Here is a 25,509-nt window from a genome sequence, read left to right as displayed (position 1 = left end):
TGGAAGTAAACAATTTAAAAGCAGAAATAAGGTAATAACAGTGTTTAAATGTGCCGCTCGGCATACACCATATATATAAATCTCAAACCCAATATCCAAATCCAAGACCCGAAAACCCACGAATCACAAGCTAAGAAAAAGAAATGTTACATAACTCTAACTCCGGAATTTGTCTAATAAGAACAGAAAGTACAGAAGGGCTAAATACTAGAAAGCAGGAATAGAAAGGGACTCCTCGGTCTGCGGATGCAGCAGATATACCTCGAAGTCTCTAAGTAGTCGTCTCCCTCAAGGATGGTAGGCCTGAGTAGAAGTACCTAGATTTGCACATGAAAAAACATGCGAAAAAGGGGCATGAGTCCACCACAGCGGTACTCAGTAAGTGTCAAGCCTAACCTCAGTCGGGTAGTGATGAGGAAGGTCAGGGCCCTACTGAGGTTAAATACAATATAAGGGTTAACAATATCGAATAAAACGGTATAAATAAGTGCAATAGTAAGAAATAACATAGAATTGAAAGAACTCACAACAACTAGAACAGAGATAAACAAACCACGGAAAAAAATACAGCTCAACACAAAGATAACAACCGGGGCACCTTCCAGGATACCGTCATGTGGTCCCAATTACAACTATCTAGTGGACCTTCCGGGATACCGTCCCGTAGTCCATCATATATATGTCTGAAGGATCTCTCGGGATCCCGTTCCGTAGTCCAACTATCAATGCGCGGGGGATCTACCGGAAATCTTGATCTGTAGTCCTCAAATATAAATACCCAGTACTGGGGGAATCTACCATGTGCATTCCCATAATTCCATATAACTGTGCAAGGGGATCTATCGGGAATTTAACCCGCAGTCCCAAAGTAAATGTGCAGGGGGATCTATCGGGAATCTAACCCGCAGTCTCAAAGTAAACAGACAAGGGGGAGCTACTGGAATCCCACATCCGTACTCCCAATGTAAAAACACAACGGCAGCAAGAAAATATTCAGAGAAGGGAATTTCATATTAAGGCAATAGATAATTCTAGCCTAGCATGTTGCACAGAGTTCAGATAAACAGATTGAATAATTAAAGTAATTAAATCACTTAGACATGCTTTTCGAAGCTAACAACAGGCTTAATAGTGCAAGTAATAAAAGCAGGAAAAGAAACATGATAATGAATACTTTAAGAAAATCGGGTTTCCAACAATTTGCACAAGCACGTGCTCGTCACCTCACGCACAATGCAATTCAGTTACCAAATATACCAATCCTAAGGGGAAGGTCCCCCACATAAGGTTAGACAAGTCACTTACCTCGAACAAGCTCAAATCAACCCGATATCACGCTTTTGCCACGAGTATCCTACTCCAAATAGCCCAAATCTATTCAATTTAATTTTATATTGTAAATAACACCTCAAGTAACTGATTCCACAATTAAATTCTAAGCTAATACGCGAAATTAGGTAAAATGACCAAAATGCCCCTCAGGCCCACGCCTCGGAATCGGGTAAAATTTATATTTTCAGAATCCTCATACTCTCACGAGTCTATGCATAACAAGAACACTAAAATCGAAGTTCAATTGGCCCCTCAAATCCTCATTTAAAGCCTCTTAAATCCCAAGCCTTAATTCTTCAGTTGTTGATCTAGATTCCATGATTTACTAGGTAGATTTCACATTAGAAACGAGTTTTAAGACCAAGAATCTTACCTCCAAGCGATTACCTTCGAATCCTTCTTCTATCCCCTCCAAAGAGCTCCAAAAACGATTAGAAATGATGGAAATAAACCCCCAAGTCGCGGAACCTCTTCTAAAATAATGCCCAGCAGTTTCCGCATCTGCGGTCCTGGGACTGCATCTGCGGTCCTGGGACTGCATCTGTGGTCCCGCTTCTGCATAACAAATATCGCATCTGCAACTTTCACTTAAGGACCCAATTCTCGCATCTGCGGAACATTAACCGCATGAGCGATTCCGCTTCTGCGAACTCTTAACCGCATTTGCGGTTCTTGAGAAGATAGCCAAATTCCGCTTCTGCGGAAAATATACCGCATCTGCGGTTTCTAAAGAGATGGCCAAAACTCCGCTTTTGCGGCCTCTTAGCCGCTTCTGAGGCGCCGCATCTGCGTTCCCCAAACCGCAGATGTGAAAATACCAGAAGACCAGCTGCTGCACAACTTCAACTCCAAAATATTCTCCGTTAACCATCCGAATTCATCCCGAGACCCCCGGGACCTCAACCAAAGACATCAACATATCCTAAAACCTTATTCAAACTTGTGTCAATCTTCAAAATACTTCAAACAACATCAAAACAAACAAAACACATCGGATTCAAGCCTAAGTTTCTAAAATCTTCCGAATTCCTCTTTTGATCAAAACCCAACCAAACCACGTCCGAATGACCTGAAATTTTGTACACACATCCCAAATGACATAACAGAACTATTGCAACTCTCGGAATTCCATTCCGACCCTCGGATCAAAATCTCACTATCGAACCGGAAACTTCCAAAATTCAACTTTCGGCATTTCAAGCTTAAATTAGCTACGAACCTCCAAAACACAATCCGAACACGCTCCCAACCCCAAAATCACCCAACGGAGCTAACAGACCCATCGAATTTCCATTCCGAGGCCGTCTTCACACCATTCCGACTACAGTCAACTTTCCAACACGTAAGCTCTCATTTAGGGACTAAGTGTCCCAAAACTCTCCGAAACTTAAAAACCGAACATCCCGGCAAATCAAAATAGCAGAAATAAACTTGGGGAAAGCATTTAATAGGGGATCAGGGCTTTAATTCTTAAGATGACCGGTCGGAACGTCACAGTGCATTTAATCTTCCGAAAGATTCAAACAATGATAGAGGAACACTGAACAATAAATAGCAATAAATAGTATTTATGTAAATAAGGAGAATATTTCACCTAATGTAAATGAGGTGAATAATTCTTCTTTCTGACAGTGATAAATGACAGACAAATCTTCAAATATTGGAACTATTCTCGAATCTGATGGAAAATATGAAATAATGGATGATAGAATCTTAATAAAAAGGTAGAGTTTGTATCTTTTCCGGAGAGAGAATCTTCTTCTCAGAAAGTGTTCTTATCAAATGGATGTTACATGTCCTGTCCCCTTATCTCCTTTTCTATTTATATAGGACATATCTCTAATCAATCCTAATAGTACAAGTACAGAGAATATTCAATGGAATATTCTCTTTAATGTCTTATTACAAAAACTAGTCGTTAGTACTCTATCTTTGGTGCTCGACCTCGACCATCGTTAACTGCCCGACGACGAATCTCACCGTTTACTAGTCGACCTCGGCCGCTTCATCTTCCTTAATTCCCCATTATGCTAAATTCCCTTAGGGCAAATTTTGACTTATACACAAACTACATAAAAAAATAGAGTTATTTTTTTTTATTAACAGTGTATATAACTTAAACTCATTTTACAAAATTCTTAGAAATGGCCTTGCCTGCCATTTCAGCTGCATTCAAGTTCAGACGATTTGCTGCCTCAAGGATATTACTTTCTTGGATCGCATCTAAGTGTACACTTGGAAATTGCTCATATACTTAATCGAAATTGTTCAATTTTGCCATTCATCACACTATTGGTCCACATTCGTAAATCGTCTCATATTTGCCCTTGCAATTAACAAAGTTCTTCCGTGAAGTCGATGGATTTGAAGTGTTCAAATTCCTCGAGAAAAAAAGATCGATATTTATCTCTTAACTTTTGACTATGGTTTAATTACCTCTTGGTTTAGGGCTCCGTTAAGGGTCAAGGACTAAATAAGATGTTTCCTATCAATGAAGATAATACTCCTTCCATGTTGCTTTATATGACTGAATTTGGAGTACGAGGGTCAAACTATTTAACCTTTTGTGTGAATTGGTACATGGAATCTTCAAATTTTTGAAATAAAATTTACATATTTAAAAACTACATAAAAAATACTATATCTCGCAATAATTAACAATTCAAATTTTTAAAAGACATACGAAAAATTATAATTAAAGAAAATCTTTTTGACTCTCCAGATAATAATTGTGTTGCATAAAATGAATTGGAGAGAGTACTAAATTTAAAAATCTAACCGAGGACAAAATTCATAAATTAAATAGTACATAGCAATTTAATCCTTTTCCATTTTCTTTAATCCAATGGTCAACATCTCGTCTGAATGTTTGGCAGACCATTGTCATTAATTAAAAAAAATATTAGGTTGAAGACGAATCTTTGGATAAAGTGGATAGTGCCATAGTGGAAAAGATGGAGTTTTCCCTTAATTAATTACATTAATAATCTGAAACTGGAAGCATGAGAGACAGGTTGGACCGTTGGAGACTGTGGTGGCCCACATGTCGATTCAGAGACAAAATACAATCAAATAATTGAACTCTCGGTATAAAAAAAATACTTGGTAGGGAGCGCTTTCCTCCGAATGGGACCCTACGCGATGCGAATCCGGATATAGTCGAACTCCAATGCGGGTACCAGACACCGGATGAAAAATCAAAAAAAGAAAAATGCTCTCTCTCTCTCTACACAAGCCGAGCCAACATTTAAAATTTATGAGTTTGAAATTTTAGTGTATATAAGTTATTAAATTTTAAATTAATAATTTATACATATTTAACCGAGTATGTTTTTTAAGATGAATATAGAGGCAAAGGTAAAGCAATTGAATTCGGCCGAACTCGTAGCTGAAATTGGCGGTAAAATGATTAGTTCTTCATCCTTAATTGAAGGTTTTGTATTTGAACAAGTATGAAGTCGCCTTTGATACGAAACACGTTACTCCCCTAAAGTGAGACTTTCCGACTTGAATCCGATTTTAGTTGAAACTCAATATAGGACTTTCTAATGCAAAATTGAATTATAGCCTGTTTGGGCAAGCTTCTTTTTGGTCAAAAGTGCTTTTTTTTTTTTGCCAAAAACACTTTTGGCCAAAAATTGAGGTGTTTGGCCAAGCTTTTGGAAGGAAAAAAAGTGCTTTTGAGAAGAAGCAGAAGCAGTTTTGGGGAGGCAGAAAAAAGTAGCTTATCTCCAAAAACACTTTTTTGAGAAGTACTTTTGAGAAAAATACACTTAAAAGCAGTTTTTTTAAAGCTTGTCCAAACACTTATTGCTGCTCAGAAGTACTTTTCAAACTAATTAGCCAAACACAAACTGCTTCTCACCAAAAGTACTTTTGAGAAAAATACTTTTTCACAAATAAACTGATTTTTGCAATTTGGCCAAACGGGCCTAATCCAAAATGGATAACAAACATCAAGTAGAAAATTAAAAAAAGAACTCTCTCTCTCTTCCCAATACAATTGTTAAAGTCCTTGGCTTCTTTACACTCTCAAAAGCATTTGCCACCTCTTTTGCTTTCTTCTCTCTCCACACATTTTTTCATTAGAGGTCCCCTCTCTTTATCTCTGTCAACAGTAGTGCTTCTACTTCCCCATTGCTAAAGCAAAAAGAAAAAAACAACCCTAAAGTTCTGATCTTTTTGACACTTCAGGTACTATTCTTTAGTCTGCTTTTTTTTCCCCTGCACTTTTCAAATGGTCCTAGATGGGACTTTGTTTTTTAGCATCTGGGTCTTTCTGGGTAAGTTTTTGTATCCTTTTTTTAGGGTTTTTTTGAAAAAAAGTTTAGGTCTTGGCTCAAGATCTGTTTGCTTTTTCATTGACCCTTTTATACTGCTTTTCTTGTTTATTTATGTGGGGTTGTTCTTATATTATGCTATGTTGCTGAAAGTCTGCATTTTTTTGATTTGGTGTTTTGTTTCAATTCTTGGTTTTAATAAAGATTTGGCCTTTTGAGGTAAATCACTGGGATTTTATCTGTCTTAGGCGTTTTCTTGCACTAATTATGATTTGGGTATTGATGATGTCATGAGTTGAGCTTAAATGGAGAATTGAAGATTCATATAGCCGACCCCGACTTGTTTGAGACCGAGGTGTAGTTGTTGTTGTTACTTATGATTTGTGTAATGACGATGTCATGAGTTGAGCTTAAGTGGAGAAAGTGAGGATTTGTATAGTCGACTCCAACTTGTTTGGAACTGAGGAGTTGTTGTTGTTGTTGTTACTCATGATTTGTGTAATGAGGATGACATGAATTGAGCTTAAATGGAGAAGTGAGGATTCATATAGCCGACCCCAACTTGTTTGGGGCTGAGGCATAGTTGTTGTTGTTGTTACTTATGATTTGGATCTTTGAATAAATTGCTTGTTGAATGTGGATTAGGAAATTGTGGACTTTGAAGTAATCATAGAAATCCCAGTTTGATTGTCCTGTTACTTAATGTAGATCTATTTTTTTTCTCATAAGTGCCGTTTTCGTTTATTAGTTTCTTTTATATGTTTTCCACTTTATAAGAGTTTGTTGAAGTTAGCTTAATTTATTGTCCTTTACTTGATCCTATCGATAACCAGGCATTCAAGTTCACTTCCTGTCTCTTGATTGTGTTTATGTAGTTTCATACTTTCAATCTGGGAACTTTTATGCTGTTGTTGGAAGCTGAGTAATGGGTTTGGTCGGCCTGGCTGCATTGAGGAATTGTTGTTCATTTTAATGGCGTCAACACCTTCTGTCAAGAGTTCACTGGAAAAGCTAAAGAAGTCAACTGGAAGTCATGCAGTAGAACATAATTCTCGGACGTCAGCACCTTCTCAAGTTTCAAAGAGTGGCAAGCCTGAGAGCACACCATCCAAAGAGCTACGAAGCAATGATCGAAAAGTTGCATCTAAACAGCTTACGGCAGAAGCAGAATCTGCCGACTTACCGGTTGATAAGCTTAATTCGAGCTTATATTTGGGAAATCTGAAACATGCTCCAATTGGTGCAGTTTCCACGCCTTTTGACACAAAGGGCTCAGAAAATGAAACTGTCAACGATAGCTCAGCCTCAGCCAGAGGCAATGATGGGGCTAGTAGCCTAACAAAAACAAGTGGAAGTGCCAAAGTTAGTGATCAAGCTGATCTCGTTGAGAGTGGAAAGAGCAGCATCTGTAGGGGAAGCACAAGCACCGACGTAAGCGATGAAAGTTGCTGCAGCAGCTTTAGCAGCAGTGTTAGTAAACCTCACAAAGCTAATGACTCGAGATGGGAAGCCATTCAAGCTATCCGAGCTAAAGATGGAGGGTTGGATTTGAGACATTTCCGGTTGCTAAAGAAGTTGGGAAGTGGTGATATTGGAAGCGTCTATCTGTCGGAGTTGTGTGGAACAAAGTGTTATTTTGCCATGAAAGTTATGGATAAAGCATCATTAGCTGGCCGTAAGAAATTGCTGCGTGCTCAAACGGAGAGAGAGATATTGCAGTCCTTGGACCATCCATTTCTGCCGACGTTATATACCCATTTTGAGACAGAAAAGTTTTCATGTCTAGTAATGGAGTTTTGCCCGGGAGGTGACTTGCATACACTTCGGCAGAGGCAACCAGGAAAGCATTTTTCTGAACAAGCTGTGAAGTATGATTACTTACCCGAAACTTCTTTATTGATTAATTTATTTTCTTGATAATTACTTGATCTAAAACCTCACAAACTTAGGCAATATCTCCTTGTTTCTATTATTATAGAGATAATTTTTACAACTTTGATAGAAATAGCTTCCAATGCAGTATAAAAGTTATAACAGGATGGAAAAGCTTTGAATTCTGTAAATTTTCTTTTTAGATTCTGAATGCCATTGGTCAAGAAATTGAAACTCGTGCCTTCTGCCCAAACACCAGAAGGTCCTAAAATTCTTGTATGATGTTTCATACCTGGTTCATCGTTTGTTTTCTGGCATTTTTGGACCATTTGCATTGCGGTATTATCTCATGGCAGTTTTCTCTTTCTTTATTTTTAGCTTTATTCACTCAGTGATATTGAGTTCCTCCTTATCTTAGCAAACTCAAGAGTTCCTCCATAACTTTGATTCTTAAAACCAATATGGCAGCAGCCGTTTTAGTCAGTGTGTCATTTCCTGATGTTTCTTTTGTTGTATCCAACAAATTTCGCCTCTGATTCCCGATGTTTTCGTGCCGCAGAGTGTTCCTTCCAGTCCATAATTTTTAGGATATTCGTATGAAAATTTTGCAAAAACAACTACTACGCCTCAGTCTCAAACAAGTTGGTGTCTGAGAATTTCAGCATATTGTTTTTGAGAGGTCCACTAGAGATCAGAAATTGTTGAAGAAACAACAAGATCTTTCTTTTCGGTCAATTAGCAATAATTTTTCTGTGGACTTCCGGAAATCTGTTTCATGTAGCTTGGCATCTTTTCTTGAATATTATTCAAAAAAAATTCGGATTGCCCTATGAATCCTCACTTCCATTTTAGCTCAATCCATATCATCATCCAAATAAAATATTATGAGGATTCATTATGAATTGGCAAGTTTTACGCTGGCTTCTAGCCTACCACAACCCTACTCTTTTATCCTAACTTGGAACCGGCAATGTGAGCAAGCTCAACTAGCGGAGTTACTCGTATGAAAATTGTAATTATAAAAAAAATAAAAAGCCAAAATATGCACCAGATACTGTTTATCAGGCATATCCTATGTATATTTTACCAAAACGAATAACATAGTGGTTGTGCACCCCTAAAATATAGTCGCCATTCTTCATATATTTAACTGATAGACATACTTATCAAAGCAACAACTATGCCTCATCCTAAGCATTTAGGGTCACCTGCATGTATCCTCGGGGTCAACTATATGTATCTTCAGTGTCCATGCCACTCCATTTAAGCTCATCTCAAAACAATATACAAAATAAAAATAAAAGATTGAACTAATCGACTTTCTGTCTTTACATCGTGACGCTTGTCAGTTGAAGCAATGATGACCTCTCTCTATGTTTTCTTGTACAATGTTTCGTGTAGTCCTGGACATTCTGTCTTCACATACGACGCTTTAGTTGAAGCAATGATGTAGTCCATTCCATTCTGTTTATTTTCTTTGATCAAGATCCTAGAAGGGTTAATGCTTACAAAAAAAAAAGGGTTCAATGCTAACCAAAGGTAGGTGCAATCTTGTACAAGATGTTTCTAACCTTGCCTTTGATATATTTACAAGCTCATCGAAGAAAAAAAGGTTGTTTTAGACTCTGTTGGTATTATTTATGAAGTATTAATTTTTATCTCAAAATTGCAGGTTCTATGTCGCAGAGATCCTCCTTGCTATGGAATATCTCCATATGCTCGGCATTGTCTACCGAGACCTCAAGCCAGAAAATGTGCTTGTTAGAGAAGATGGACACATAATGCTATCCGATTTTGATCTCTCCCTTCGCTGTGCTGTGAGTCCAACACTTGTCAAATTGTCATCTCTCGATGCGGAGCCACTCCAGAAGAATTCTGGTTACTGTGTTCAGCCGGCATGCATTGAGCCCTCCTGTATCCAGCCGTCATGTGCGGTCCCTACAACGTGTTTTGGTCCTCGCTTCTTTTCTAGTAAGTCGAAGAAAGAAAAGAAATCTAAAAACGATACAGGGAACCAAGTTAGCCCATTACCAGAACTTATGGCTGAACCTACAGGAGCACGTTCAATGTCTTTTGTTGGGACCCACGAGTATTTGGCACCTGAAATAATCAAAGGCGAAGGGCATGGGAGTGCAGTGGACTGGTGGACTTTCGGCATCTTTCTCTACGAGTTATTGTTTGGTAAGACGCCGTTCAAAGGATCAGGAAATCGAGCTACACTTTTCAATGTTGTAGGTCAACCCCTCCGGTTTCCAGAATCTCCAGTAGTAAGTTTTTCAGCTAGAGATCTTATACGAGGCTTGCTCGTGAAAGAGCCACAACATCGATTAGCATACAAACGAGGAGCTACAGAAATTAAGCAGCATCCCTTCTTTGAAGGTGTAAACTGGGCTTTGATTCGTTGTGCAAGTCCTCCCGAGATCCCAAGGCCTGTTGAGTTTGAGCGAATCTCAGCTCCGCCAACATCGACGAGTGAGAAACCTGTGGCCGTACCTGTCCGAAACCAGCAAAATTCTGATAATTATCTCGAATTTGATTTCTTTTAATATTTTGTTTCTTTGAAAAGCCAATTGTCTTCTTTTTGTTAGTGAAACATACAGAGTTGTACAATATTTGGAAGATCTCGAATCAACAACAACGACAAGCCCTGTATAATCCCCACAAGTAGGGTCTGGGGAGAGTAAAGTGTATGCATGCGTTACCCCTACCTGGTGAAGTAAAGATGTCGAATCAAATCAGGGTCTTTTTCTTTTTGGTAGTTTGATGATTATATATTGTTTGTTGTTCTTATTAAACAGTTACCATTTGTTGTATGGCAAATTGTTGTAAGTGTTATATGTACCAACTGATAATGTGAATTTTACAGTTAATAAGCAGTTCAAATTTACATGTTTGTGCAAATGTTGCTTGGATGTATTTCATGAACTATCAAAAGTTTTCCAAGTTTGTATTTTGTGTCGCAGCACAAACATATAGTGTTAGTTGGAGCAAGTTATATGAAGTTAGAAGTCAAGATCAGTTGCAAGGAAAATGACTCCCGCCATAAGTAATATAACTATAGAAGTCATTTTTTCACTTTAGATAGAATATATTTTGGTAACCGAACACCAGAAAAACGACTCTCATAAAAAATATTTTCTTGGAAATAATTTTCGTCATACCAAATGACTTTCTCCTAAAAAATATTTTCTTTTCGTCATACCAAACGCTCATAAGGGAAAAAAGAAATGATTTTCATGTAATGCTTCTAAATGTAGCTTCGACTGATGATACTTCAATTCTTGTTGTTAGTTTCAATGTAGAGGTCTATACTGTATTCTTTGAGTACACGTATACAAAGCAAAATACTATTGTTAGAGCCTAGAGGCGAAAACTTGTCCCATTCCTTTTTCTTACATTATGCTTGAGATGGTTTGGGCATGTCCTACATCGGCATATATATGCAAAATTTGTATGTATGAAACAATTGTGAGTGAAGGTGTTAAAAAGGGATATGGTAGACCTAAAATCGCATGGAAGTAAGTTTTTCACAATATATATATATATTAAAGCAAGAAAGTTACCATATATAATTGACATTATGGTTAAGCCAAGTGGCAAGCTAATAAATGTCAATAGTATATGGTAACTTTATTCTATATTTGACTATTTTAGTTAAATACAAATATAGATAAAGTTCTAAAATTCGAATTTAAATTAAAAATAAAATTTAATATAATATATATATATATATATATATATATATATATATATATTAAAAGATAATTTTGAATTTATAGATCAAGTTCTAAAATTCGAATTTAAATTAAAAATAAAATTTATCTTTTTTTATCATATTATCATACTTAATTCGGTTAATGATCATATGCAATCATGTTAGGAACTTTTGTTATTTTTATAATTATTTAATACTACTTTGCCTCTAGCAAAAAAAAACTACTCCATATAACTATAAAACTCTTTCACATTTAAAATTATATAAGTATAGTTCTGTGAAACACTATAGCTAGATTTGAATAAAACGAAATTCTTTTAAAATAAATATAATATATAAGGTACACGTCTATGTTTATCTAAATAACAAAAAAGAGTTTACAAAACCAAATAATAGTTTACTTACATATCTAATAAAGTAAACATACATGCTGGAGAAAGAAACATCACAAAATCAGTCAATATTAAAAAAAAAAAAGTTGTTTCTTTTTTCTTCTTGAAAAATATTTGTTTGAAGAGTCAATTTGCATAAATGGACATCAAACAAATAACAAAACTTTGTCTATACAATTGCTATCATTAATTTCAATTTAGTACATTCAAGGAATTGAAGGGTATAAGCTGAAACCCCTTCATTTAGCTGTAGTCAAACCAATATTGCAAGGGTATAATATTTTTTCGTTGAAGAATATTAGTTTTGAATCATTAGATTATGTGAAAGATTTTTTTTTCAAACTCAACAAGAGATAAATTGGTTTCTAATTGATAGTTTCTATAGTGACTTTTAAGTGTAACAAAGTAAGGCCCCGTTCGGAGGGTAGCGCTCCCTACCAGAGATTTTTCCATACCCAGGGCTCGAACTCGAGACCTCTGGTTAAGGGAGGAGAGCCTCATCCAGATATAGTCGGGCTCCAATACGGGTACCGGACACCGGGTGGGAAACCAAAAAAAAGAGTATATATAAAGAAAAAATTGGTATGACGTGAAATATTTTTTTTAAAATGTAAACAAATTATTTCGAAAAATCTCTTTACTTTTTTTTTTTTAATTCAAAGATAATAAAAAGACAAGATATTTTTAACATTAGTAAGGAGTTTTAAAATTATTATAATAGAAGTTATATCATGATAAACTCAAAAAAAAAAAATGAAATCTTATGAAATATTTACATAATATTCGGCCATATTTATTGTTTACTTTTATAGCTAATATAAATAGATGATATACCGACAACACACGATTATACACATATTATATATGAATTATATATAAATTACACATCATTCAATTTTTTTAATTTAAGTGGTCGGGTGAGCACCTATTTAGCTGATTAGATAAAACCAAAAGAAAAATATGAAATAATTTCAACCAAAGACTAAAATATAATTAAAGTTCATATGTAAACAATTTTTATTAAAACTCATCCTTTTATACTGAAATAAATTAATTTTTTGTAACAACAGAAATAGTGACATAAAAAATAAGATAAAAGAAAATAAATATTCAAAAAAATATTACAAAGATCTAAAAACGAGAAATAAAAGATGACAACAAATTTCTTCTTATGTTTCATCTTTGTTGAGTATAAGAAATTTGAAAGTTAATCTCATCGATTTCAAATACTTTTTTTTCAACTCAAATACATAGATTATAAGATAAGGATATCTTTGATTTTTTTTTTTAATTTACATTATGTGTCGTTTTTAAAAAATCACTATTACTAACAAACCCATATTATATTTGAATTTGAATTTGAGTAGTTTGCATTGAGGTTAAGCCAAGTATGGTGTCAAAAGATAAACTACTTGACAATTTTAAGACAATATATGCAATGTAACTAATTTAACATTTAATGATTCAAAGAACAATTTTTTTGTATATATAGGATATTAAAAACTCAAATTCTGGGGCTAGAGATATCAATAAACTTAAAGTGGAGTCATACTGAAATAAATCCGACCAAAGAATCATTTAAATTTTTAGATAGCTGATTAAAGTAAATTTTAAATTAAGGATAATATCTTCACTTGCATCATTATAAAGATAATTATTATTATTATAACACACAATTATACACATATTATATATGAATTATATATAAATTACACATCATTCAATTTTTTTAATTTAAGTGGTCGGGTGAGCACCTATTTAGCTGATTAGATAAAGCCAAAAGAAAAATATGAAATAATTTCAACCAAAGACTAAAAATATAATTAAAGTTCATATGTAGACAATTTTTATTAAAGTTCATCCTTTTCAAAATAAATATATATATATATATATATAAAAAAAAAAATTTAGAAATTGAAATTTCAAAATAAAAATATTTTTTGAAAGATAAAATCATACCAAGTCAGAGTTCAAGTCGTAGTATAAGAGTCACGTCGTAATCAAAGAATCGTTTATATCGTGTCAACCTTTGTGTTTTAACATAAATATGAGTTATTATTTTACTTTGTAGCTATTTTTAAGTTCCAATGACACCTATGAGAATAGTGCAAAAATAAAATTATCACTACGAGAATTTAGAAAATGTTAGTCTTTTTTCATGTAGTGTTTCTTAATTAATATCTGACGATTATCTATAATTATTTAGAAGGTTTAAATGTTAAGGTTATTTACATATTCAAATAACTCAGATATTTAACATGGTTAATGTCAAATATCAAAATGGAGTAAAAAAAATTCACTAGCTAAAGAGTTTTTTATATTTTTAGATAACCAACTAAATGAGTTTTGAATTAAGAATAATATTTTCAATTACATTATTATAAAAATAATTATTATTGAAAAATAATATTTTAGAAACTGAAATTTTAAGGAAGAAATATTTTTTAAGAGATATCAACACACCAAATAAGAGTTCAAGTAGTAGTAAAAGAGTTAAGTCTTATCCAAAGAGTCATTCATTGTCTCAACATTTGATTGTTTTGCCATAAATATGAGTTATTATTTTGCTTCCTAACTTTTAGGATCCAATGACACCGGCAAGAATGATATCAAAAAAGAAAAATAGAAGAAATTGTTAAATTTTTTCATGTAATTAATATCCAATGATTATCTATATTTACTGAGAAAGTATAAATTTTAAGATTATTTACATACAATCCAAATAACTTAAATATTTGACATGATTAATGTCCGCGCATCCGCACGAGTACTAATACTAGTAAATTTTTGAAAGCAACGTAGAGCCCAAAGAAAGAAGAGATTCATATAAAGTGATATTAAAAGACTTGGTTCTCAATGTAAAAGAAAAAAGTTGTTATACACAGAAGTTAGTAATATTTAATACAGGAGAGAAAGTGAAAAAAATTATTATTTTGTGCGGTGAACGTGGATCGAACACGTGACCTTCAGATCTTCAGTCTGACGCTCTCCCAACTGAGCTATCCCCGCTTTGTGTCATATCTCCCAACTGGATATATATAATTCGTTTTGCACGATTTTTTTGGGGTTATTACACAAATAGCCGACCAGATTTAATATTTACTTTTTTTAATTAGATAGATAATTTATACATTGATTATATACAATTATATATATATATATATATACATGAATTTTATATACATTATACATCCGTCGACTATTGTTAGTTTAAGAGATTAGGTGAACAATTATTTGGGCTAATTCTTTTATTTTTATTTTTTATAGTTAGGAATATGATATTATAGTGATGGAAAAAGGATTTTTTTTTTAAATTTTATAACATGTGCCAGAAACTATTTGGTAGCCGAAAAAGTATATAAAATTTGTATAATTTTTGTATATAACATACAGAATGTGTATATATATATATATATATATATATATATATATATATATATATATATATATATATATACAAAAAGCATATATATTTTCGACTATTATTTTTAAAGCGGCTATATATTATCATTTTCCGATAAAACATTAATTTTTCTTGCTGCTCAATTTTCCGAAATAGAATCCAAGTTACATTTGGAAAAGGATTTAAGCTTTACTGCCAATAAAATAATTAGTTCATCGTTCCCAAAATAATTTTGATCACTTTACTTAACTTTTTCTTATTTATTTTCGATTAGGAAATCGGCCATTTTAGGAAACACGAAATCCTACTTCTACTAGGTTTATGCTTAAGAAATATAAACTATAAATAAGTCTTCCCATCATCGGATACTTGTCAATGAGCTTCTTCTGAAATTCAATTTATTTCCTTTTCTAAATTTCATTTATTTTCCGTTCAATCTCATCAGTTTGAGTTATGTTCCTTCTACTCAAAAAATTTATTAAAATTTTTGGGGGTACGGAAAGGCCTAAAGCAAAAGATTTACTAGCCTTTCCCTTGAGTCACCCATGAAAATATGAGAAAAATATAAAGTTAATAAGTTTATATATTAAAAAGCTTGCAATAATATTGAAATCAATATCAATTTGTTAATGCTTTTTTTCTTTTAGGAAGATGATGATATGATCTTTATTTTCTTTCAGTTATTTTTTTTCTAACGTCTTATTTACTCAATAGCATTGGTTAAAATAGCACGGGCTAGCCAGTTTTCGAACTGGTCATTCAAAAATAGTCAGTATTTGCAAAGTCATTGAAAAATAGTCATTATTTTGCTGCAACAGGGACCAGTCCAGCATAATATACTGGAGATCGATGCACATGTGTATGAACTTCTAGCATATTATACTGGACCGGTATAATATACTGGAACTCCAATATATTATGCTGGAGTTCTAGTACACTTATGCTGGAACTCCATTATAATATGCTGGAGTTTCAGTACACTTATGCTGGAACTCCATTATAATATGTTGGAACTCCATTATATTATGTTGGAGTATTTTCCAGATTTTGAACAATGTTTTCGTTCAGATTTATCTTATATGAAAAGTGGCTAAATTTCGATTACTTTTGAAACTGTGACTATTTTTAAATGACCATTTATAAATCTGACTATTTTTGAATTTCTCCCGTAGCATTGTTGTTATTTTTCTGGGCCGACGATAATACAAATACAATTAATGGGTTTCTTTAATGTTTTAGCAAAAAATTATACCAAGCTCGATTTTTTATTTTCTAAAGTCTACTTGTTTTTATAAACTTTTTATTATTTTCCCTTTTAAAACTTTTGTTTTTAAAAATTGCGTGTGGGTGTATATTGGAACTTGTTTTTCCAAAATATTTTTACCCATATACCAAATACACTAAGATAAATTTTTTAATATCTTCTTAATTTTGAGATTAATTTGACTTAGTCTTAGGCGCCAATTAGACACGTAGTATTAAGCCTTAAAACTGAACAAACCCACTAATTCCCACTTCTCCCATTATACACAACTTTAACTGCCATTATCTATCAATCTTCCCACTCTATATAATTAGGATCATTTTTTTAATACCAACCATAATCATAATTATAATCAAGCTCAATTAATTAATATTGCCTCTAAATTTCTCTCTAGCTAGTGATTATGACTCTTTTTCGATTTAATGTATTCATTTTCTCTCTTGTTTTTACCTCTATGTTTGCTTCTACCATTTTTGTGTCATCTTTTCAGTTTGAAATTGGAGGTGAAATTGGTTGGAGTAAACCAATTGGTAATGAGTCTGAAACTTACAATGAATGGGCTGCTAAAAATAGATTTCATATTGGAGATTCCCTTTGTAAGTTCAATTATTTCTATTTTTTAAAATTAATTCACCCTATGATTTCATTAACATGCATGAATCTTGGATATATGGATTTTTACTTGGGAATTCTTTAAAAAAAAATACACCAAATTTATAGTGTATTTTGGTACAAAGGAAAATATTTTACGGAAATTATCTTAATAAAATTTAGAAACTATATTCTAGATAAACTATTGGAGAAAAATATAAATGAAGAAAGTTGTTTTCCCCTTTTAATGATTTTTTTTTGAAGAATTAACCCAAATAGCCACCCATCAAATCGCTTAAACTAAAAATAATTGGTTGATGTATAATATGTGTATAATTCATATATAATATGTGTATAACATGTATAACCAATATATAATTTATGTATATAGCAGTTAGAAAAGGTAAACACTAAATCTGATCGGCTATTTGTGTAAGAATCCCTTTTTTTGGTGTCAGAAAATAATTTCGTTTATTCAAAATAACACCTGTACCGTAAAACAACTTGCAATACCATTCAAGATTTAAATTTGATGCACTGAATAGTTATGTTCTTATTTCGGAATCATTGCAGTTTTTGCAATTATGACTTTAGTATTTGCTAATTTCTGTAATATTTACATAGAAGTATATAATTTTTGTATTTTTTTTTTGTATATATATATTTGTGTAGATTTCAAGTACAAAGATGACTCAGTGCTTGAAGTCACTCCAGCTGATTACCTAAACTGCAACACATCAAACCCAATTTCCAAATTTGAAGATGGAGAAACAGTTTTCAAATTTAACCGTTCTGGCTTTTTTTATTTCATAAGTGGCCACAAAAATCATTGCAAATCTGGCCAAAGACTTATAATACGTGTAATGCACCCTTTTGAATCTGAAACTGCTTCGCCGGGGACTGGCCCGGCGATGGCACCAACGGTGGCGGCTGGTGGCGGTGATGACGGCGGAGATGGTTGGGCTTCTGACTTCTTGGGACCCCCTGCAATTAATTCTACCATTGCACTTTCTGTTTTTAGTTATTTTGTTACTGCTCTTAGTGGTGTTATGGTCTTTCTTTATTTGCTTATGTAGAAGAATTAATTAGTCTATGTTTATTTTCATGTTTTTATAATTTGCTTTTAGTAATTGTTTCTCTATTTGGAAGTCAATTCATTTCTTAGTTATTTGTTATTAGGGAGTTTGACATTTATTTAATTGATTACAAAACTCTCTTAGTTATTTGTCATTTTTCTTTACAATACGAAAATTTATACTATGTTATTATACAATGTAGAGTGCGAACTAAGTATATTTATATAGCAATACAAGAATAATGTAATATTTAAAGATAAAAATGATCTAAAAGTAAGTAATCTCTACGCGATGTTCACCATATAACAACCCTATAATTATTAATCATATAATGATTCCTTTATTATTATTTGTCACATAACTAACATATTTAGCTTTAAACTTCTTATTTCACCCCTAATGAGATGATATATAGTCACATCAATATTTATAGCTTATTTTAGACTATAAATTTCTAACATCTTTTATTTCTTTAAATTAAGTGCGCAATTAAATTCCGTTGCATAAATTAAAATGGAATATATATATATATATATATATATTAGTTACCGAGGTAACTAATATGTGAACCGAACGAAATCAAGAAGGTAAAAACATAGTTTGTCCTTGATCTTGAAAAAATTGTGTGTAAAGGAATTGTCCCTATCGGAGGGATGTGTTACAGAGATTTAGGCCTCATTTATTTGCACTTAATGGAGGTCTAAATCTTAATTATCCAGATCTCAGATATTAAATGTGTTTATTTTTAAAGTCTAAATCTTAATTATTCAGATTTTAATCGTTAATTGTGTCTTTTTTTTTTACTTTACAACCACTTAGTGAGTCTGAATAGGTCTGTATGATTAAGATCTATAACAGAGGCTTAATTTCTTTAAGATGCTATCATCCATATTCATTATTAAGCCGCCACCACCTACCATTATCAACTACCACCATGCCACCACCACCACCATACTCAACCACCACCACCACCATTGTCGACGACCGCCACCCACCACTCCCACCACCATCATTCTCAACGACAACCAACACTCATCAACCTCAACTACCACAACTAATCACCCTATCACCATCAACAACCATAGCTGGCACTGCCCATCATTATAAACTATCACCATTTTCCTCAATCACAACTACGATCACCACCACCTGCCACTATTAACTATCATCATCCACCACCATCATCCTCAATCTAATAGCTACAACTACCAATCACACTAGCTACTACCCTAAACTACCACCATTAACCAAATCTACCGCCAACTACCGCTTTTAGTCGGCATTCATAAGCACTACCGTTAGCCATCACTACTAGCAACTATCATATTTTTTAAAATTTTATATTTTATTGATGGAATATTTGATTAATTAGTATTTTATTTGAATTTTATGTTTATTAATTTTTAAATAAAGGTAAATTTTATACATTCAGATGTTAAAATTCAAACAGCCTTAATCATTTAGTATTTAGATCTTAATACGCATCTTAACATTCAGATATGTGATCACACCTAACTATGCCTTATAAAAGGACAAAGCGGTCGCTGCAAATATACTCCGGTTAACAAGTCCGGAGTCGAATCCAACAGGAAATTAACTTATCAATCACAGCTATTGGACTCATAGAAATTCACGTATTCAATCTTCAGAGATATTTGAGTAACAAATTGGGTGTTTATTAACTAAATTTTACGTAATAAAAATGCAGTAATTAAGAACTAGCTATAAACGGTTTGTAAGCAAGAATGGGAATGGTCTAAGGTTCTAATTTCCCCTCTTATCGGAATCCTTTCCCCTATGTTTGTAATAAATTTGCTTAAGTCTTCTCTATTGATCATGAGCACTCTGACTGTCGTAACTCTTTCCCGAATAATTACAACAATATACTAGATATATTCTCCCGAATTACGCTAGCTGGGCTTAATTACAGTTCACTTAGATCGCACCCAAGGTTTCATTATCTCTAATCTGACCTTTAAACCCTTCGTATTGATCCCTCATATACATTAGGAGTGATGTTGTTCAACAACTACCTAAATATGCACTCTCTCCCGAGTAATACGTACTAAATAGGCACAGTCGATTGAGGGTCCTTCAATCAACAACAATCACAATATAGTTGAACAAACAGAGAAAATACTATGGTAAATCTATGTTAACATAACAAGAAATTTATCCTCCAAGAGGTTCCCTCAAAACCCTAGGTTAGAAGTTTAGCTGTGCATAATCGTTTCCACAATCATAGCAATAGAATTCATCATCAATGATAAAAACAAGAGGAAGAAAGGTAAAAACTCTATGCCGAATCTTCCGTCTTGCTTCTTGCTTGTTCTTGCCTTCAAAATCCCTTCAAAAACCTTGATACCTTCTTTTTGGGCGAGCTAGGCTTCTTATAGGTCAAGGAGAGTCGCCCCTGAACTTACGAATTTACCCCTGAAATAAAATTCCTCGGAGGGACGAGTGCGGCTGTAGTTGTACCGCGGTTGGACCGCGCATAATGCCTTCATTTCTGCCTGACGAGCGCGGCTGTGATTGGCCCTCGCTCCTGGAGTTCAGTCTGTCTTCCATTTTTTTCCTTCTTCTTTTGCGCGCACTCACCCCCCGATTAGCCTTCCTTGCTCCAAATTAACTCCAAACACTCTTTAATGTCCTCATAGTCAGGAAATGCTCCTGCAAAGCACAAAGTTCATAATTAGAGCCATTTTTTGTCATTTAACATTCATATAACAATAAAGTATAGCTTAGTTGGAGCGTAAATGGTAGCTAAACTACATAATTATCCCCTACTATCAATACCCCACACTTAAATCATTGCTCGTCCCCGAGCAATCAAACCATACTCTACAGAGGCTTACTTCACTTAGCAACTTCTCTAACTCATCACACCAAGAACATATCACAAGGATTGAGCCCAGTAGTGTAACATCTTCGCCTCAAGAGTTGACTCTCATATGCCACGCACTACTCCTAACTTACTCACTTACTCTAACGCAGAGGTTAAAACTCACCTTTTCTTTATGAATCAAGTGTCCTCTCATAACAACCGAGAGTAGTTCCACACACAATACAAGTTAAGAACACTTAGGAACATTCATATGCCACAAAAAATGTACCATAGGCTTTCCCGTAGTGTAATACTCCACTAATCGAGCTCATTCAGTCTAGGATCAAGTAGGACTTCATTTGGTTGTAATGTAGGCTGCGGAACGGGTATGATACATTTAGATATAAAAGTGACTACACCTCCCTGAGTACTTTAATACATACATCTTAACATTTAAGGCCCTACTTATGTCAAACCAAACTCCACCTTTTCATCCATGTGTATCACCCCATACTTCTTTAAGAATAATTATATCAAGAGTCACCACTTATCAAGGAATATATATATATATATATATATATATATATATATATATATATATATATATTCACAACAATACAACTATTTTTCTGTTTTCTTTCTTTTTCAATTCAAGTGACTCTTACATTTTCAAAACAGTGCACCTTTCTCCTTATTTCATTAGTTCCACTAAAAAGCTAAACCAAACACCCCACACTTTAACTTTTACAAAGTTCATAACTATTGAAGTGCTCATGAGAGGTTCAAAGGTTTAAATAAATGGTCAATTCAAACATATGGGTAAGGCTTGTAATGTAGCTGTCAAAGAAACATGATTACATGCTCAAAGGGGTTAACTACGATATATAACAGCTAGGTGGGTAAAGTATATATATAGCTCAACAAAGAAATGCTTATATCACTTCCAAGACTGAATAAAATTACTATTTCGCTTTGCAAACACATGGGACAAGTTTTAGGCATCAAATGCAGTGCACAAAATACAACAAATCTCACACACACATGGCACATGACTCAGTCCAGATTGGATCATCGAAACACTCTAGTCAGAGTACTTAAGCCAAGTTAAGAACATACAATTTAAGGTACTCTAACAAGAATCAACAACTAAGCCTAAGCGTCACACTAAAGTATCTACTATATTCAAGGCATAATGACGTTAAGAGATCCTCCTTCCATATCAGCCCATATACAACAAGTACCTAACTAAAAATTAAAAACTAACTAACCCGATTCAAACAAAAACCCTTGGAAAAGAACCACGGTCCAAAGAAAAACCAAGGGGTAATTGATACACTACCTACAAAAGAATTTTTTTTATCGGCTCAGACCTTCAAGAAACCCGTCGAGTGATATCTGTCGTCGGGAAAAGTCAAAAATTTGAACTTTTCACATATTCACACATTCAGACAACTAACTGAAAACCAAAATCAAGCTACGTTCCTATATATATACAACATACAAATAAAGTATCCCCTACCCCACACTTAAAAAGATGTCATGTCCTTATGTCATGAAGTAGAAAGTAATGCGAGGCAAAGGAACTTCCCTGAAAGATCAGTCTTGATCAGAGACAGTGCAGGGGTCTAAGTGACACGCCCTCCCTAGCACACGCAGCCAGCCCATGATTTTCTTCTCTGATTTATCATTTTGGGTGTCTAAGGCATCAACTCTAGTCCCCAAGTTTGTGACAGTCGTACGCAGCCCTGCCATTTCCTACTCTAAGGCTGCCAGCAGCGTAATCCGACCGACCCCGGACGGTTCTTCGGTGTCTGCAACTTGCTCATGGGTGGGCGACTAAGCCCCCGCGTCATCCTGCTCATCATCACCCTCCTCAAGTGTATTAGAATCATCACTATTAGCACATTCATGTGCCATAGGGTCCTTCTCAATAGTCACTTTATCCGCCCGAAAATTTGCTTCTTTCTTCACTTTTCCATCCACGCTCAAGTTCTCCGGTACCCGTGCTGCCCGACATAATCTAGTGACTAGGGAAGGGAAGAAGAAACCATACCGCCACACTGGACAATGGATGAACATCTCTTCGTAAATAATCTTGGCCATGTCAAAATTTTGGCCATTCATAAAACACCAAATCAATGCAGCTTCAGGACCATTTACTTCAGTGGTGTTGGAAGAAGGGAGCAGGTGGCTATTGATGATATACAGCCAACACTTCTCTTCAAAGGTGAGTGCCGCCGAATGAAACTTCTTCCCAGGTAGAATCTACACAACTTCCTTGTCAGGCACACATATTTTTTCAAAGAACAAATCCCACGTGGTGAATCGTTTGCCATGGGCTTCATAGTAGTCCTACGACTCAGGTATGGGCAGCCGGTATGCTCTCCGAATGGCCTTAACAAATGCGTCCACATTTTTCTTTCTCACCATGCAAACACCGTTCACATGTTCTAGAAGGTTCACGTAAAACTCCCGCACAACCATCAAATTAGCTTCATCCGGTTCTTCAAAAGAAATATCCAGCACGCGCTAGACCAATTCATTGTACATGTTGGGATAATTATATTGTAGAGACCTTATATCAATACCCCTCTCCGGTATGGGCTTCTTGGATGCCTAGTGACCAAAACGGTCCTGAGCTACGCTGGAGACGAATTTGGAACTATCATACTAACGAGTAGGATTTGAGGCTCGTGCCCTGGAGGATCCAACTTGGCCACTGGAGAAAGCACCGGTGGTTCGATGTTTCTTGGAGGGCGTCATACTACCCGAAACAAATATCACTATTAGCGAAGCATAAAATATGTGAACCAAGGGAGGTTACTCAGACTTCACTCGCACAATTAGTCACAATTTACATTTAAAACTCCCTGTGGCATTTAAACAAACACTGGATATGCACAATTCACTGGAATCCCCAAATAACAAATTGATAATCCAAACTCAACCACAGTTAACCCAATGTCACCACACATGTCAAGAGATACATCTACTACAACCTCAACAAGCCCACTAGGGTACAAAGGCACAACACTAAAGAAATCTACTAAAGAAGAAGAAAACTACTATATAACCAAGAACTCAAATATCCCAACAATAATGTAAACAAGTGACCTTACCTGGTGGAGTTATAGGTATGTTATGTGAGGGGAAACTGTTAGAACAGAAAAGAGGGTGGAGTGGGTATGGGTTGATTGTTTGATGTGAGAGTATGAGGGTTGGGGTTCTTTGGGAAGAAGGAGAAAGGGGTATGTGTTGTGATTTTTATGAGAGGGTTTTGGATGGAGGGACGGTTATTTTGGACTTAAGAGAAAAAGGGTGCGGGAAATCAGGTTTGGGGGGTGGGGGGATATTAACACAAAAAAAAAAAAAAGATAAAATAAAAAAAATATGAAATATAAAATAACAAAAAAATAATACGCTAACTAAGCTTGCAGCCAGAGCTACGTGCGCGGTCAGACCGTGGTCCGAGCGCGTCCATACACGTGAGACAGAATGTTGGTCGATTTGCGCGGTCTGTCCGTGGTCCGACCGCGGCTGCGATTGTTGCAATTTACGCGAGGCAGAAAGGAAGTCAATATGCGCAGTTTGAGCGCGGCCGCAGACCTGACTCTGGGATTTTTCCTCTCTCGCCACTTTTTACCTATCTCTGGGTTGATCCCTTCAACGCCTGATGGACTTATCACTCGCCCAAACTCACCTGCACTTGTCAGTACCTAAAAAAATAAAAATAACAAATTCTAGCTACATAACAATCACTACGCAATGGGTTCCTCCCAACAAGAGCCTTAGTTAATGTTATGGCACGACGAATACAACAAATCAATGGGTTGTCTCCCATGAAACACCTGATTTAACGTCGCGGCATGACGTAGATAAGCGTATTTAAAGTACGCTCAACATTAGAGGCTCGATCAAATGGTTCACTGATATTGCCTTTACTTCCTCCATGCCCATATAATATTTTAATCTATGCCCATTGACTCTGAACGCGCGAGAGTCATTACTCGTATCAATCTCTACAGCACCCGTGGGGTGAATTTCAACCACACGAAAAGGGACTGACCATCGTGATTTTAATTTGCCCGGAAATAACCTTAGTCGTGAGTTGTATAGCAATACCATATCTCCAGGTTTAAAATTCCACTCAATAATATTTCTATCATGTATCATCTTCATTCTCTCCTTGTATAATCTTGTTCTCTCAAAAGCGTGATATCTGAATTCATCGAGCTCGTGAAACTCCATTACTCTACTTGTTCCCGTAGCTACAATATCAAGATTCAACTGTCTCAATACCTACCAAGCTCTATGCTCCAACTCTACTGGTAAATGACACACTTCCCAAACACCAACTTGTATGGCATCATGCCGATTGGAGTTTTAAAGGCGGTTCGATAAGCCCAAAGTGCATCATCTAACTTCATCGCCCAATCTGTTCTAGTAGCATTCACAGTCTTAGTCAGCACACTCTTTATTTCTCTGTTCGAGACTTCCACTTGCCCGCTTGTTTGTGGATGATATGGGGTGGCCACCTTGTGGCGTACATCATACTTCTCCAACAACTTTGTGAAGGCTTGATTACAAAAGTGAGTGCCTCAGTCACTGATTATTGCCCTTGGGGTGCCAAATCGGGTGAAGATGTTCTTTCTCAAAAAATCAATTACCCCCTTTGCATCATTTGTAAAGAGTGTTATAGCTTCCACCCATTTGGACAAGTAGTCCACAGCGACGAGTATGTACTTGTTGCCATATGAGCT

At 34.9% G+C, this 25,509-nt stretch overlaps 2 protein-coding genes and 1 non-coding gene across 6 annotated transcripts; 2 read left to right on the top strand and 1 right to left on the bottom strand.

Moving 5' to 3' along the window:
• The first annotated feature begins 5,352 nt into the window (after positions 1–5,352).
• LOC104238030 (serine/threonine-protein kinase D6PK-like) lies at positions 5,353–10,385 on the top strand. Of its 4 annotated transcripts, none has more exons than XM_009792287.2 (3): positions 5,353–5,526; positions 6,488–7,480; positions 9,157–10,385. In XM_009792287.2, exons 2-3 carry the CDS (start codon positions 6,585–6,587, stop codon positions 10,028–10,030), a joined length of 1,770 nt encoding a protein of 589 aa, XP_009790589.1. In that variant the 5' UTR covers positions 5,353–5,526; positions 6,488–6,584; the 3' UTR covers positions 10,031–10,385. The 4 variants fall into 4 exon arrangements, with proteins under 4 accessions (XP_009790589.1, XP_009790590.1, XP_009790591.1 ...); XM_009792288.2 differs by having other exon boundaries at positions 5,353–5,615; XM_009792289.2 differs by lacking the exon at positions 5,353–5,526 and adding an exon at positions 5,665–5,831.
• Positions 10,386–14,527: 4,142 nt separating this feature from the next.
• TRNAF-GAA (transfer RNA phenylalanine (anticodon GAA)) lies at positions 14,528–14,600 on the bottom strand. Its single transcript has one exon. It is a non-coding gene; the product is annotated as a tRNA-Phe (tRNA).
• Positions 14,601–16,661: 2,061 nt separating this feature from the next.
• Positions 16,662–17,925, top strand: LOC104218884 (early nodulin-like protein 6). Its single transcript, XM_009769474.2, has 2 exons — positions 16,662–16,854; positions 17,522–17,925. Exons 1-2 carry the CDS (start codon positions 16,662–16,664, stop codon positions 17,923–17,925), a joined length of 597 nt encoding a protein of 198 aa, XP_009767776.1.
• The last annotated feature ends 7,584 nt before the right edge of the window (positions 17,926–25,509 follow it).

Source organism: Nicotiana sylvestris, chromosome 8, assembly GCF_000393655.2.
Source record: "Nicotiana sylvestris chromosome 8, ASM39365v2, whole genome shotgun sequence".
In the NCBI taxonomy this organism is placed as follows: Eukaryota; Viridiplantae; Streptophyta; class Magnoliopsida; order Solanales; family Solanaceae; genus Nicotiana; species Nicotiana sylvestris.
The sequence above is the reverse complement of the archived record's forward strand: the minus strand, read 5'-3'. Positions and strand labels throughout refer to the sequence as shown.

Coding starts and splice junctions, on each gene's coding strand:
- LOC104238030 (XM_009792287.2), top strand. CDS start 6,585: ATGGCGTCAACACCTTCTGTCAAGAGTTCACTGGAAAAGCTAAAGAAG. Junction 7,481..9,156: donor TTTTCTGAACAAGCTGTGAA/GTATGATTACTT, acceptor TCAAAATTGCAG/GTTCTATGTCGCAGAGATCC.
- LOC104218884 (XM_009769474.2), top strand. CDS start 16,662: ATGACTCTTTTTCGATTTAATGTATTCATTTTCTCTCTTGTTTTTACC. Junction 16,855..17,521: donor TCATATTGGAGATTCCCTTT/GTAAGTTCAATT, acceptor ATATTTGTGTAG/ATTTCAAGTACAAAGATGAC.